Source organism: Eschscholzia californica, unplaced genomic scaffold, assembly GCF_041429995.1.
Source record: "Eschscholzia californica isolate CP2 unplaced genomic scaffold, dmEscCali1.0.p SCAF_6, whole genome shotgun sequence".
Classification (NCBI taxonomy): domain Eukaryota; kingdom Viridiplantae; phylum Streptophyta; class Magnoliopsida; order Ranunculales; family Papaveraceae; genus Eschscholzia; species Eschscholzia californica.
Genome location: NW_028238483.1, coordinates 38,274,574 through 38,290,637, shown reverse-complemented (window position 1 = coordinate 38,290,637; position 16,064 = coordinate 38,274,574). Strand labels below are relative to the sequence as shown.

Genomic DNA, 16,064 nt, shown 5'->3' with positions numbered 1-16,064 from the left:
AAACAAAGACTCGAAGAGTATTATTAAGTGACCAATAAAACCAGAAAATCATTACTCTGAGCAAGACATTTGAAGCGAGCACGACCTTTGTGTACTTCACTCCAGATTCAGCATATCATAGAGAAAATAGAATAGCTCTACTAAAACTTTACATGTAGAACATATACTTAAAATTTTCAACTTCGTAGTGAAATTAATTTCAACCGCCATAGTTTCTGCCGAGAGCGCAAAAAACGAAACCAACAACGGTGGAAAATAGGGGCCTAGTACAAACTCCTTTTGTTAAACAAAAATGAAGAGTACCTTTTTAACCTTAGTACCGATAAACTCAATTTAACGAGCATCTTTTTCAATTTAAAACTCATAAAACGTATGATTGTAAAACAAGATAATACAAAATGGGAACCAAAAAATCCCCCACAGTAGTGTAGCTAACAGCACCTGCTCGCGCAACTCATGGTGGATATGGCGCATTAAACCAGCCAATCACCATGGTTCAAGTGCCGAAAGCTTAACTACCAATGGAGGACGATATGGACCTAACAAAAGCTCCTTCAAGTTAGATACTTTGTAAAACATGGTACCGAAAAGTTCATTTAATAGACAACTCGTTCATTGCCACACTCACAAAATATTTTATTGGAAAAAGACACATAGTAACCCCAAAATCCCCCATTTAAGTACCATCAGCTGAGCTATACACCAGTCAACCACCATGGTTCGAGTGTTGAAAGCTTAACTAATATTACCAATAATGGAGGAGAATACGGGCAGAGAAGAAACTACTTTTGTTTAGCACAGAGAGACCGTACTTTTTAAAACGCAGTACAAGTAAAAACTCATTTTAATAAGCAATTTTTTCACTTCCAAACTGATAAAAAGTTTATTGTAAAAGAAGATAACACCGTATAGGAACCACAAGACCCCCATGTTTCAAGTACGAGTAGCCTAGCTAACAACACCCGCTTGCGCAACTCATGGTGGATATGGAGCATTTAACCAGTCAATCACCACGGTTCGAGTGTCGGAAGCTTAACTAACAATACCAACAATGGAGGAGAATATGGACCTAACAAAAGCTCCTTTTGTTTAGCACGAGTAGATATCTCTTAAAACACAATACCGTAAAAATTCATATAATAAACAACTCTTTCATTTCCAAGCTCAAAATATTTTATTGAAAAAGAAGACAATACAGTATAGGAACCACAAAAACCCCCATATTCAAGTACTAGTAGCTTAGCAAACAACACCCGCTCGCGCAACTCATGGTAGATATGGCGCTATAGACCAGTCAACCACCATGGTTCGAGTGTCGAATGTTTAACTAACAATACCAACAATGTAGAAGATTATGGGCCTACTAAAAACTCTTTTTGGGGTGCAACACAAATAGACAACGATTTTTAAAACATAGTACTATTAAAAACTCGTTATAAATTTTGATAAGCGACTTTTTTATTTCCAAACTCATAAGATGCATAAAAATAAAACAAGATAAACAATATAGGAACCGCAAAATTATCCATTGTTCAAGTACCAACAGTACCGACAATATATAAAACCCTAGAAATAAAACCTGAAACCAAACATCAGACAATATATATATTTGTCCAAAAACAGAAACCCTAGTTTCCTTTCTATATCTTTAAGATAATAATTAACATCAGACGGACATATTAGTTGGGTTGATCAAGAAACAGGATACAATATATGAAACCCTGAAAAAATATCAGTAGGGGATATGAAACCTAAGAAGGAACTCGGAGCCCTAAGTTCTTTCAAAAGCAGGAACCTAGAAAGAAAGATCGATCAAGAAACAAAACGCAAGAAACGAGATACAGTATATAAAACCCTAAGAATTGATCAGTAGAGGAGATGAACCCTAAGAAAGAACTCGAAACCCTAAGTTCGTTCAAAGTAGGAACCCTAGAAATAAAGATCGATCAAGAAACAAAAAACAATAGAAAGATATAAAACCTGAAACCAAACATCAGACAATATATAAAACCCTAGAAATAAAGATCGATCAAGAAACAGAAAACAATAAACGAGATATAAAACCTAAAACCAAACATCGAACAATGTATAAAACCCTAAAAAGAAAGATCAGATGAAATAAACATACTATAATTAGGGCTTCGTGGAATCTGCTTCGTTTCCCCGCGATCGTTGTGTAGGAGGCGTTTCTTGATCCATAAATACGAGATGTTCTTTTCTGAACTTTCACGCGCTTGATTTACCCTAAAATCTCTCTAAGAATTCGGAACCCTAAAAATCTTGATTTACCCTCGCTTATCGCTCCCCCAATTTGATTTTTACGCGCTTTCTCATGTTCTTTCCCCCGCGATTATTATATGAGAAGAAGCTTTATCATGTGACATGGCAATTTTTTTAAATTCATTACCGTTCAGAGTAGGACAGGCGTGTATTGCCTTCTATTATAACGCGGCGACTTTATCGATTTGTTTTCTATCCTCCATCAACCAAGTCTATAACTTTCTATTTACTTCACATAACAAACCAATTACATATTGTGTTAATTTTTTTACAGTTTGCTTTGTAAATTTCTCATTGAGTTTTCATTATATTTTCTGAGCATCTTACAAGAATTATCTTTTCATATGCAGACGAAGTGGTAAAGAAAAATGTATTTCTAGTCGTTTTTGCCTTTCCTTCGTCTATCACCTGTACTTGAAGAATGTGGAGGCACAGACAATATAATTACATGCCTCGGTATATTATTCTAAACCACAAAGCAGAAGCTACATCATCATAAGTTAAGTCTTTGAATGAAAAATCAAAATTTATTAGTCGTATGTAACATTAAGAGGTTTAATAAGTTCTCAAAAATCGTACAAATGTGCCTACAAAATAAAGAATTCAATCAAGGAAAGGAAACAACAAAGATTACAAGACTAGGAATAAAGGAATAAACCACTTCAATTGAATCGTTAATGATGCTAAACTAAACGAAGTTAATATCGTGCCTCAATTCAAGGCATCGCCATTATTCATCCCATTTTCAAAGTCACGCGAAATAAATTCCACATCAGAAACTCTTTGTGGGTATATAACTTCGGATGATATTTGTGACGGTTCAAAACCAAACAGAGATAAGGTCTACCAGTGGGCACCGTATAACTACTACAAGATCGAATTGGTGGTTGCGAGTAGTGGGGAGAACATGTTCTACTTGAAGAAGGATTGATGGAGAGACTGGATGTAGGCTGACCAGGGGCGTGTTTGAGGGGGTGCGACCGGTGCCGTCACACCGGCCCACTCAAACCACAAAATTTTCTCATAGAGATAGGGCCCCCTAAATTTCAATTAGTTATATTTAGCAGTAGACAATGAAATAAGATGGTGATGTAGCTGAATTGGTAAACCTCTTGAATTTTAACTAAGAGGTCCCAGGTTCAATCCGCCCAGCAATCACTTTTTGTTTTTTTGTTTTTTTTAAACCACGCGAAACAACATTTCATTCATAAGTGATTAAATCACAATGAACTCGTTATTATGGTATTAAGTTATGGATAAAGTGATAAACTATTAGTTTAGTTTGTATGTTTATGAAGTCGAACACTTATTGTTCTATCTTTTCGTGAAAATAGTGTTGTCAAATGCGTATGGTTTTTGCGTAGAAGTATTTGAGATGAAAAAATACACAACTCAGAATAAGTATTCAACTTCACGGAAGGAGTTAAATATTTTTTTTTCTTATCGAACTTAGTTTCTTTAGAGATAATTACTAAACGTATAATGTGTGAAAAGAGTTTACGTTTTGATATCATTGGAGAAAGGGCCCCAAATATTTTTTTCGCACCGGGCCCCCAAATTTTCGACCACGCCACTGAGGCTGACTGTAAGTCTGTAACTACTCTTTGAAATTAAATTGGTGGGATACTTGGAATTGGAACTACGTGCCACACATAATTTTTCTTTGCAAACTCTCTAATGCACAATTAAATTTTGATCTCTTAGATAACGTGGAGGTAGTTAAATAGAGATGTCTCAAATAGACACTATAGTGTGTTCATATGAATACGACAAACACTGCCACCCATGCCCATGCAAAATTGAAGTCAATATTACAGATAAAATGATAATACTCGTCTCGTTTAGTTAACAGGAGGTATCTTAATTTTTTGTGCTTGGAAAATTCTATACAATCCAAATTTTGTTGTATTTGTATATTTCACAATTCATAGAGTTATGTTTGCTTTACCATACACAATTCGATATGCCAAATACATCATTTTGCTGAATGGATCACTGCAATTAATTCTCCGCCCCACACTAATGATCAAAAGGAATACAATAGGCAATCAACCAAAACATAACCAAAGTAATATTGGAAGGGGGCTCAAAAAAATAATCCTAGAGGCACTAAAAGGGAGAAATCAGATCTTCACTGGACATTGACACATATAATCTCCGTTCTCAGGAACAACCAAGGACAGTTTGACGATCTCAAATTCTCCTTCGTCGGAAGACAGGCAAATCAAAAGACGGATAGATTAGTTAAAGCAACGAGAAAATATGTAACAACTATCTGTTTGGACGAGACAAATCTAATTGATCGCATCAATGTAATTATAAATAGATCAAATGAATAAAAGGTGATTATTTAAAAAAAAAAAAAGAAAACAAAAATCTCAAAATGGCATGTCCAATACAGAGAGCTACTATGGGAGAAGCTGCAGTTTTGAGACATCCGGTGGGCAAGAATTCGGTCAATTATATTTGATTTAGGAGGCGAGTCTCCTCACCTTCTGGTCTGGTCTCCAACCACCACCATTACTTCTGCCCACCACCATATAACTTTCGCCCATCACCACCACTTTAGCCACCGGCCACCACCACCATCCGAAAGGAATGAGCTCATAACTGGTCTGACTTGCCAGGAAATGGAAAAACTAACCCTATCCCTCTAGTTCAGGAATTAAATTGAATTATTATTCGTTTTGAACAATAACTGATCTTGGTTGAGGGTTCTAATCAATTATTAAAACATTAATTCAAGTCGAAATCAAGTTCGAAATTTCATCAGAATTCAGATCCCAGTGAAGATTAGAGAGTTATTGAAAAGATTTAACCATAAGAAGCAAAGAAGTTGATTTCTCATATATATTTACATCATTAATCTTAGTAATCACCCAATAAAACAAAAGAAGAAGAACAAAAAGAAGCTAATAATAAAGAAAAACAGGGGAAGAAGAAGAAAAACACACAAGTGTGTTGTGTGTGGGTTAGTTAGAGAGTGAAGGAGATGAAGCATAAGGTAGACGTCTGAGTATAAGTAAACGCATCCTCCTCGGAAATGGAGCTTCACGAAATACATGTTCAAGTACTCTTGTCAAAACTACTGTGTACTCTTCTAACATTTCTGCTACTATTGCCACCAATATCATCTCTTCTTCTTTCTCTCTATCTCTCTCTAGATTCTAGAATTCTCTCTCTTTCTTTAAAACCCTCCAAGCTCGGACTCTTTTATTATACACAAGCAGTCTGAATTTTTGATTCCTCAAAAGACCTTCAGTTAGTACAGGCGTACAGCTACAGCCCTTGGGTGAGCAAAGACCAAGAAAGTTACCTGGTCCGATATTTTTTACTCTATTCACTTTTTAGTACTCTAGACTAGAGAGGTAATACGAGGTTCTAAAGATTAGATAATATTCAAACGATAAATTCTTTTTGGGAGACAAACCATAAGTTTCACTGGCTACCCAGACCACTACCGGTGCACAACGAAGTCTTAACCAACACGTGAACTTCCGCTCGGCCTATCATCTGAGTTCGCCTTAGTAGTTGCATTTCAAATAGGTTACATACTTGCGTTCCAATAATTCTCAATGTAAAATTTGGTTTAAAGAAAGGTCTAAACTACAATGGTAAATACATATACTCCGCATTGCAAAGGTTCCAGGTTCGACCCCATGAAAGTGCAGATTGAGAAATTTTTAAATTTGGGTATAAATAATAGTAATTTTCATTTAATTTCGTGAGGACTTTAGACTAGTAGTGTTGATGTATTAATGCCATTGTAGAATAAAATAAGAAACAGGGAAGAATTTACAAACTTATTTTCAAGTTAATCCTCAATAAATATAGAATAATTAAAGTAATATGTAACTACCAAGACCTTCACAAAATTTGGATAAGAACAAGGGTTGTTGTTGTGGTCCCAGGTGTTGTTTGTATTTGAGGAAACCAGTTAGCTGCTTTTGTTTCCATGGAAAAACTAATTTCGTGATTTTCGAGGAAACCAGTGGCTGCTTTTGTTTTTTTTTTTTGTTGAAGGAAGTGGCTGCTTTTGTTGGCTTGTATGATTTTTTTTTTTTTTGTTGAAACGGAATGTTGGCTTGTATGATGTACTACTTTTTTTTTTTTTTTTTTTTGATGAGGGGTATGATGTACTACTTACTCATTTAAGCCACATATTAAGGTGGTGTTTGTTTTGTTAGCAATAATAAAGGAGAGTTCTAAACGCCCTCCAATAGTCCAATATATTGCTTTGGGGCCATCTTACAGCTAAATTTTGCGAGTGGATTATCGATAAATGGGGCACCTACAAAATAAAATAGGACACCTATAAAAACCTCCCTTGTCTGAATAGGATATTTTAGCTTTAACAAACAAAAAAAAAAAAGAATAGGATATTTTAGATTTATACGAATCAAACAAAAACAAACATTTTAACATCCGACTCAATCTAAGTCACACTAATGAGTTAGATTCAAACCTGGACATACCAAAGCATTCACTTTTTAGCCAGCTTGAGGTAAAATCATTCATATTCTTATATCAATTGTCATTTTAAAGAACACCAACCTAGGTGTGATTCTTTGGTAAAGACTAATGACTAAAAATCAAAACAAAAATTTGCACATAATTATACTTCCATGTATTTGTCTTAAGGCAAAGGTCATGAGTTCTGAAAAAAATAAATTATACATTATAAAGTTCAATTTTGAGTGTCATATATATAGAGTTCAAGAAAGACCCAATAAACTTTTCACAAAAAAGCAGATTTACCTTCAAATTCTAAAAGAATTCAAGTGGTGATGAAAGGGATTGTTTGTAGAACTACTTGATAAATGTTTAACTATTGTCACCTCCCTACATGATAATAAAAGATAGGTACTAATCATACATCAAAGTTCAGGCAAGAATGTTAACTAACAAAAGGAGTTGATTTTCTAAATGTGCACGAACAATAATGGAGGAGAGTAATCGTACCTAGCTGAAATGAACGTCAGACTCTTGCATTAGCAGGACATGATTTTCTACAATTCATGCATTGTGCCAGATTCATCGTTCGGACAAACATTCTTTCTGTTATGATACTCCTATAGTCATACAGTATAAACAACTCATGCTGCAGTGATAAATAACAAGGATCGAGTAGTAGTTCCGATGAGATCTTATCTGCCTGCTTACTTTTGTGCTAACCATTCTCTTAGAAAATTGGATTCTGCAGGTCTGATCCTTGTACAAAAAGCAAGAGTAACCTGAGAACATTCATCAAGATCGACAAAAAAACACACCTAGAGTGATCTATACTAGTGATTGGCATATCAACCCAACCATAGAAGTCATAAGTAACAATTCAATAGTTCATAGGCATTAGGAAGAAAAATACCTTTAGGATTATATTTGGGAAGATGATGCTATTATAGTCATGTATTGAGTATGTTCACCTCAATCGTGCGACTTTCTTTCCTTTCTTACTCCTTCTGATAGCAGCATTCTTCGAATTACTCAATAAATGAGATGGAAGATCCACGATTAATGAAGGTCTTCCAATAAATGTTCTACCCTTCTTGGCAGTCCACTTCAATGGTAAATTATTTACTATACTCGAAACACCATCACCGCTTTGCAGTTCAACTGATCTTTGAATTTGGTCGCGCATTTGAATGGTCCATGCCATTGACTGGTCAAGCGATATTGAATCATCCACTGGTTTCCTCCAGATGTCAAGTATGATCTTTTCAAACGACTGAAACGACATGGAGTTTTTGTATCCCTGACAGTTTTCACATACCATGTTGACCTTAATGACATGCTTGCATAAGTTTCCTTGCATTGACCAAGAACAATCACAGAGAGAAAATTCTGACCCAGGATTCCAAACCATATGAATTTTATTCTTGTCTTCTTGACTTATAACCTTGGCAAAAAGGTGATCCTTGTCATCCAAGATAACAGCATTATCTGGAATTTGGAGAGCTCGATGCCATGAAGTTGAAGCAAGATACTCCTCCTTTACATTCTGATAAGAACCAGTTTCATCAGCCACACGATCGAGCCAGTAACTTGAGTGCAATTCAGTGGTCAGCTTGTGGACTAACCAATCAACCCGTTGGAGTGAACCCAGATGTGAATCATCATATAATTTAAGTTTCAGCTTCAAATGGTATGCTTCAATGGCACCAGCTGCTTCCTGACTTGCCAGCGGATGACTTTTCATAGTTGCGAGCCACATATCTGACAAGAACGAAAAATTACAACGCTATAGAAATGTACAATAATATATATATGACCCGTGCAACTGGAGTATTGCATGAATGAAATTTGACACACAAATTCTTGCATGAATGTAAGAAAGAATAAGAAAAGGTTGTCTAACCAATTTTAGGCACCCAACAAGCTTTGAAGTATTGCATGAACGAAGTTTGATCAACAAAATCTTGAAGGAATTCTTCCATGGCATCAACATAATTCACTCCTCCCCATATGCTGTAGACTATTTGCCCTAGACGTTTAAGCATCTCGCGCTGCACTTCAAAGTTATGACACCTCTTCACAATGTTCCTTTGCCATGATCTCCGAACACGCCAGAGACTGAAGAGGACAGGACAACAAAAGATATCCCTGCCAAATCCAGTCAAATGAAGTCAGTACATTAAGGTTGTCAAATATATGTTACGGCTAGCATAGAGGATAGAAATCAACGTACCTGATTGGATCTATCTCTGCAGCTGCATCATCAAACACAAACCCACTAATCTTCCAAGCAGAATCAACAGTACGAGCTCGAGTAGCAAGAGCTCTCATCCATTTAGAAACATCTTGCTTAGCAAAGCTACGAGTTATGATCCATGCAACTGGAAGTGCATGTTGCCTTGAGTCGAATACCAATAGAGTGCAAAGAGGATACTGTGGCAATATAATCATATTCAATAAAGTGTTTTTTTTCATAAGCTTTGTTTAAAGACTGCATCAATGTAGCTTGTACTACCAACCTTAAGTTTTTTTATGCCAAATGTTGAATCGACAGCCATAAGACTCTGATGTCCAAAACGAATCATTTGTTGCAACTGCCACTCCGTCTGAATCCCCAAAATGAAAGAATCCGTATCAGATGTATCTTGATATAAGAATACAGACTTCTTATTTCGTTCTACCCACAAGCGGGTACTAGCTTGATCATCAAGATCCAACTCATGTGTTGTCCGGCGGATAATCGCACCAATTTTATTGACATATTCTAATGCAGAAGTACTGGCTTTTGAATTAGAACCACCCCACCGTTGAACAATTTCAATGTGTTTCTGCAAAACATGCTCCTTAGGCATCCCACCATAGATCAATGCCATTGTTTGTTGTTGGATCTCATCACAAATGTAGGGAACAGTCTTGGCACCGGGCCCTATCGCATCTCGGTCCAGTGGCCCGTGGCAAACAAAGCCCGATTTGTTTATATGGTGTCGCCTATTGTTGTAAATAATAAGAGCAACAGATGGTCGAGCATACAACCGTTTCACTACAAAATGGCAAGTGCATCCCCGCATTGACTGTGGTCTAGCAGCTCGCTTCCTGGTATTGATTCGGAATTTCCGACTATATAATATTTCTCCACCCTCTCCATAATTTTCAGGACCAAATGAACACCAATAACTACAATAGCACAGGCCATTTGAATCTATTTAAATGACTATTTTAGTTCCATCCATGTAAAATTAACAAAGCTCAATAAGTATCAATTGAAAAAGATATAAAATAAGATCAACCGAAAATCACTTACAGTCGATATTCAAGGTGTTCATCACTCTTGTAGCTCCCCAATATGGGTTGTTTACGGTTTTTTCCTTTCTCAATGTGAAACCGTGTAGGGCATTCTACTAAGGAACACTCACCCAATATAAATGAATCAACTCGATCGTATGGAATGAGTGCTACATCATCATGGTGTTCTGAAGTTCCAAATTTAGTCCAAGTGAGATCAGCGGAAGAGAACTCCTCCTCATCAGGATCCTGTATTTGAAGATCTTGAATTGATTCTCTAATCTCCATTACTCTGCATATAAAGTTACTCACTTTAAGTGTTATCAAATTAGTAAGTTCATCATCATAAAATGAAGTCCCATTTTTTTCTTAACACACCCATTCCTGTAAAAAACTTCATAAAACAATGAGGAATTTATTAAGAAATGGGTCTTTTTTTATTAAATGGGTAGTTTTTAAAACGCAAAAGAAAGATTGTTCTCAATCACAAAGAAGTTTCAAAATCATCCCAAAGAAAGTTACCAAAATAAGGATAAAAACATATAATAAGCCTAAAACTTAAACCTTAAACCCCATCTAAACGTCTCAGACCGAAACCCTAACACATAACAATTCCTTAGGGGGTTTCTGATATTGCTCTGAAAATGAGAAACTAATCTTACCAGAATTCACAAAAAAAAAAAAATTGAACCATAATCCACACAAACATTGAAATGAATAGACTGACCAGTACTTGTTCTTATACTTTCTCTCTCTGGAAATGTTCGAATACCTAGAGAAATCCTCTCTTCTCCCGGGAACCAGATGAACTGTTTAAAGTCTTAAACCCTAGCCCCCTCTCTGCAAAATTTCACCACATAAAGACGACGAAGTTTGAGCCCCACAAATATATGGATTCGGTAAGGTTTTAGGTACCCGTTTAGTTCCTACCGACCCGATTATCTTTTGCCGCCAATATCGAAGGATCATTTCTGAAGGCGACCCGTGATTATAACCGTTGGATAATCATCTAACGGTAGTTAAAATAGGTTTACGAATTCCCACTTCTTAAAAACCCTAACTCTATCACCAACCGTATAAGAGAGAGAAAGAAACCCTAACGAGCCAGCGGTAACAGAGAAGAAGAAGAAGAAGAAAAACTAGGGTTTTTTTTGTGATCGAAGATGGGACGAGTAAGAACCAAAACAGTGAAGAAATCATCACGTCAAGTGATTGAGAGGTATTATTCAAGGATGACTTTAGATTTCCACACGAACAAGAAGATCTTGGAAGAAGTCGCCATTATTCCATCAAAGCGTCTTCGTAACAAAATCGCTGGATTTTCAACTCATTTAATGAAACGAATCCAAAAAGGTTCAGTTCGCGGAATTTTATTGAGGTTACAGGAAGAAGAGAGCGAAAGACGTATGGATTTCGTTCCAGAGGAATCCGCTCTTAAAACTGATGTGATCGAAGTTGATAAGGAAACTATTGATATGCTTGCTGCGCTCGGAATGTCTGAACTTCCTGGTGTGATTAAACAAGCTGATCCGATTGTTCAATCTGCTGTTTTCTCCAGACCTGTTGGTGGATTTGCCGGCGGTCGAAGATCATAGAGATCTGAAAATGGAAGAGTAGTAAGTCATTTTCGTTGATCATGGAAATCTTCTTTTTGTTTGCCTGATTTAGGTTTATCTTTTCATTATCTGAGAACATCTTGAGGTTATTTTGATCTGTTTTTTGGGTTAATATGAATTGTTTTATAGATCAATAGAATTTGCTTTGGTTTGATTTGAAAGTGCATTTCATTATATCATCTAATTTGGTTTAGTCTAGGGTTTAACTTGTAAATGTGGTTGGTACATGTAGTTAGGGTTTTCAGGTTAGAGAACTAGTAGAGTATAATGTAGCTCAACCATAGATATTGATATCCTCAAAGTTCACCGCTGTTTTCGTGTTTCCACCGCCCTTCTCAAATACGCAAAATATGCATAGCAACTTGTCAAGATCATGTTCTATAAACAATGGTTGGTATCATAGACCCAATCTGTAACCAGGGGCGGACCGTAATGAAGACCAGCCTGGGCGATGGCCCAGGCTGGATTTTGTAATTTTTCGACTAATGCAGGGGTAATTTGGTATTTCAAAGGTTTTGATCTTTTTTTTTTTTTTTTTTTTAATCTGGTCGAGTTTTAGAGGGGGAAAGTTGGGCGTGAGTTCTTCACCGTGAGTCCGTGAGTCCGTGGGAGATTGTTTTCTTGTCTTTGATTCTTATTTCTTAAAGGCTTGATCTCCAAAATTTGAAGGTTTGATCTACTTACTCAACTTATACTCTTCAATCTCTAACATATTTTATCAAAATTTTCAATTTGAAGATTTTAAGTTTTACTTTTCAACTTTCTCTCTCTAGGGTTTATTGTAAAACTTGAAATAAATTTGTGAATCTATCTATGTATTGATTGAAAGAGTTGTGTTGAAATCAGACAAATATAAGTTTTAAAATTAAGAAATCAAATTAGGGTTAGGGTTTATTTTAATTTCTCTCTCTTCCTAAATAGTTTAGTTTCATTTGAGTACTGAGTTTATCTTCATTGTAAATTTCAAACTTTGACTCTAAGTTCTTGAATACTTAAATTAGGTTCAAAGATTTACAATGATCAATGAGAATTTTATTTCTGTCTTCTTTATTGATATGCCCTATGCATAGTTTTTATTTGGTTCAATTATTTTTTTCTCTATTTTTAGTTTCTCAAATTAACTCTTGCAATTTCATAAAAAAAAAAAATAATAACTCTTGCTGGATCATAATTTACATATTCTTATATTTTGGTAAGTACCAAACCGGAAAAATGATATAGTTGTGCTTACGTAGATAACTAGATATACGGCAAATGAGATGAGTCGTTTTGCACTCGATAATTTATAGAAAAAATTTTGTTAGAAAATTTGAATTACTTTAAGTAAAGAGTTGGCCCCGGCTAACTTGAAATCCTGGTTCCGCCCCTGTCTGTAAGTACATTCATTAATCAAAATGACCGTAAGAAAAACACTAGGTAAAATCGCCATGAACTGAAAATCCTCAACCTCAATAAAATTGATTACTTTGTGTCTATTTTACAAGTTTTGCTAGATAGTAGTGGCATGGAAATCATGATTTCCATTTTGCATTCTCAAAACTGCTCTTCTCATACTCATGTCCTGGCAGCATTCAAATGCTAACCGAAGTGCCGTTCCTAGTCCAAGCACAACAAGAAGACCTGCACCAGTAACACACAAATCTGAATATTTCATAGAGTCAAAAGATGTTCATATCATTTTCTACCAGAACGATTTAAATGATTGATTGATATAGAGAGACTCTTACCAATTATAATATTGACAGGAAGTGCCGAAACACCAAGAGAAACGGAAATTAGAATATCCAACATTAACCCACCAATAAGAATTGACACTGCCACCCAAAGTGGACGATAGCACCTCTGTCGATAAAACAAAAACCAGATATAGATAATCTTCGATAAGAATAGTAGAATTGAATCAACAGTGGTTGTCTGACAATGGTTGAGTGAATTACATACCCTTTCACGTTCTAGTGAAGTTGGATCGATCCTCCAAATCCAATAATTAGTCTGTTCAAACAGAATTGGCGAGCATATAAGAATCACATAGAAATTTGAACAATTTCGAAGTTTAGGAGAATGAGTTTATTCACATAAAAGAAACTTACACTTGGCTGAGACTCTGGAGGTGGTATGTTCACAGCTACTTGCCTATATAGGAAAGAAACCGAAACTTATTGGTATGTTGTTCAAGAAAAAAAAAACTGGTTGAAAATTGATGTTTGCACCAAATCATCAATATACTTACTGGCAAATCTCACATTTATTTGAACCTCTAGTACTAAACCAAGTTCCTATGCATGAAAGGTGGGCTTTTGCTAGTCCACCCCGACAATGACATCCAAGATCTATGAGAGCTTCGTCGGTCGATTCTTGGCAAACTCTGTTTGTAAAAGATTTCATATTTTCTTAGTTAGCAATTAGAAGAATGGATTCTTATCAGATCAAAATGAAATAAGACACCGATACGAGAAATCTGAGTGAAACAAGTTAAAATCAAGATGAAGAAACTGAATTACCTGCACTGATCTCTACAACTTTCATTTCTTGATAAGCACCCTTTCTTTGGAGAAATCACAACATCTGAAATCTCACTTAATTTTATGTCTGTAATTCCCATAGCATTAGTATTAAGTTTTGGTTCTTCAAGATTAAATGGCTCCTCCCCATTAGAGATCATAATTTTGACTTCATCTTTGTTGTCAGAGCAATCCCCAAATGAAGAAGAACTCTCCCCATTTTCACTCTTCTTTTCCACAAGCAAATTCTCAATTACTATTTGATCTTTTTCATTGATTAGGGTTTCAATTTTGTGTTCTTCCAGAACAGTTCTTAAACCATTTGACCCAACATTCTTCATTGGGTATAATATTCACAGAAATTGTCACCGCCCCTCTTTTTAGCAAAATCCTCAATTTTTCACAAATGATTCAATACCTAGATGGATGTAACAGAAATTAGGCAAGCAATTATTAAAGAAACAATTATAGAGAGAGGGAGATAGAGTTATTAGAAGGATAATTGGATACCTGGAAAAGATGGGTATCTATGAAAAAATGGCGGAACTAGACCGGGAAGGAACTGCTTCTCTGCCGGCAAGATAACGGTCGGAAGTTATGGTAGTTAGAACTTAGAACCAAGGCGTTTGAGAGAGAGACGGAGAAGGGGTTTTTAGTTTAATAAAATCAACTCACTTAAAACAAATCAGAAGTCAATCTCTCTCTCTCTCTCTCTGTGAGTCTTTGTCTAGTAGTTGAGAAGTGTTTATCTATGCTTATCAACCGAGTAGTAGTGACCGTTGATCCTTTTCCTCTCTCTTTGTGTTGTTGATTCTCCCTCTCTCTCTCTCTCTGTCTTTGAGTGTTGTTGTTGTGAAGGTGATAAGAAAATGAAGATTAAAGGTAAAGTTTCATCAAATGAATTTTTAGCCTAAGCGATAAAAATGTCTCTATTTAGTTTCTTTGTGTGGGAGATTTTTCTTTATGTCGAAAGCTATCTTACTTTATATAGGAGGAAAGTTGGTCATGCCTCGAGTATCATACTTGATAGGAAATGCCTACAATATGTTTAAAACATGAGTTACCACGATACTCAAAGCATGGTGAGGCCACCCGACCTGCCAAGTTAGATTGGCTATCCATAGGCCTCAAAGAAAAAGAAAAATCCAAACATTAATCTCCAGCATGAAGCATGGTTGTAATATTTAACTGCAAAATTAGATTGGTTGTAAGAAATGACAGAAGTTAAGTTTTTATTGGAATATCGTATTTAACAATCGCCTGCCTCCCATAATACTGTTGGCCAATAAAAATGCTTAAGGATAGCTGTACAACTCCACGTTGTAGATTTTGTGCGAAATATTTTCAACTTGGTTTGGCTCAAATCCTCCTAAGAGCATCTCCAATGCAACACTCAAGTTACAAAACTCAATTTGACACATAGGACTATTTGAATTTTTGACAAAAAACACTCTCCAATGCAACACTCAACAATTAGGTTGACAATTCTAAGAATACCTAAATACTATACAATTAGGTTGTCAATGTCGAACCCCAATAATACTCACTATTTTTAGACACAATTATTCATACCTACGAGAAATGGGAACTTTCGTGGTGGAATCTTGGATAGTTACTCTCTACCCACTAACCAAAACAAAACTAATCGTAACATGAATAATCATAAAAGAAATGAAGAATAATTATCACCATATACAACATTTAAAAGTATATAATTTTCATTAAATATTATACGAAAAAATTCCCATTTTTATATTTTACATTTCATAACTTGTCATTTGAAAGAAACTAGAAAAGATATTAATCTTTAAACAGAAACAATATACCTAGAATTTAATCTTGCATGAACTTCAATACTGTCCCTATCGTCCACGAGATCTCTTAAAATAAAAGGGATTTTTCATTCATCCTAATCGATTTCTACTCCCTATTT

The 16,064-nt window shown here is 35.6% G+C and overlaps 3 protein-coding genes across 8 annotated transcripts; 1 reads left to right on the top strand and 2 right to left on the bottom strand.

The window, feature by feature from the left end:
* Nucleotides 1-5,083: 5,083 nt before the first annotated feature.
* LOC147534553 (SWIM zinc finger family protein) lies at nucleotides 5,084-11,944 on the bottom strand. 6 transcript variants are annotated; one of them, XM_086646762.1, is made up of 8 exons: nucleotides 10,742-11,944; nucleotides 10,034-10,306; nucleotides 9,252-9,906; nucleotides 8,966-9,165; nucleotides 8,636-8,880; nucleotides 7,646-8,493; nucleotides 7,243-7,485; nucleotides 5,084-6,571 (listed from the first exon to the last, which is right to left on the bottom strand). In XM_086646762.1, the coding sequence occupies exons 2-6, from the start codon at nucleotides 10,300-10,302 to the stop codon at nucleotides 7,700-7,702; spliced, it is 2,163 nt and encodes a 720-aa protein (XP_086502888.1). In that variant the 5' UTR covers nucleotides 10,303-10,306; nucleotides 10,742-11,944; the 3' UTR covers nucleotides 5,084-6,571; nucleotides 7,243-7,485; nucleotides 7,646-7,699. The 6 variants fall into 6 exon arrangements, with proteins under 6 accessions (XP_086502888.1, XP_086502892.1, XP_086502887.1 ...); XM_086646766.1 differs by having other exon boundaries at nucleotides 10,748-10,873; XM_086646761.1 differs by lacking the exon at nucleotides 5,084-6,571 and adding an exon at nucleotides 6,885-7,122.
* On the top strand, nucleotides 11,178-11,609 carry LOC147534554 (small ribosomal subunit protein eS17-like). The gene has a single exon (XM_086650137.1). It carries the CDS (start codon nucleotides 11,178-11,180, stop codon nucleotides 11,607-11,609), a length of 432 nt encoding a protein of 143 aa, XP_086506263.1.
* A 1,059-nt stretch (nucleotides 11,945-13,003) lies between the features above and the next one.
* Nucleotides 13,004-14,799, bottom strand: LOC147534552 (uncharacterized). Its single transcript, XM_086646760.1, has 7 exons — nucleotides 14,642-14,799; nucleotides 14,132-14,549; nucleotides 13,861-13,995; nucleotides 13,721-13,763; nucleotides 13,572-13,622; nucleotides 13,358-13,472; nucleotides 13,004-13,250 (listed from the first exon to the last, which is right to left on the bottom strand). Exons 2-7 carry the CDS (start codon nucleotides 14,470-14,472, stop codon nucleotides 13,120-13,122), a joined length of 816 nt encoding a protein of 271 aa, XP_086502886.1. The 5' UTR covers nucleotides 14,473-14,549; nucleotides 14,642-14,799; the 3' UTR covers nucleotides 13,004-13,119.
* Nucleotides 14,800-16,064: the final 1,265 nt, after the last annotated feature.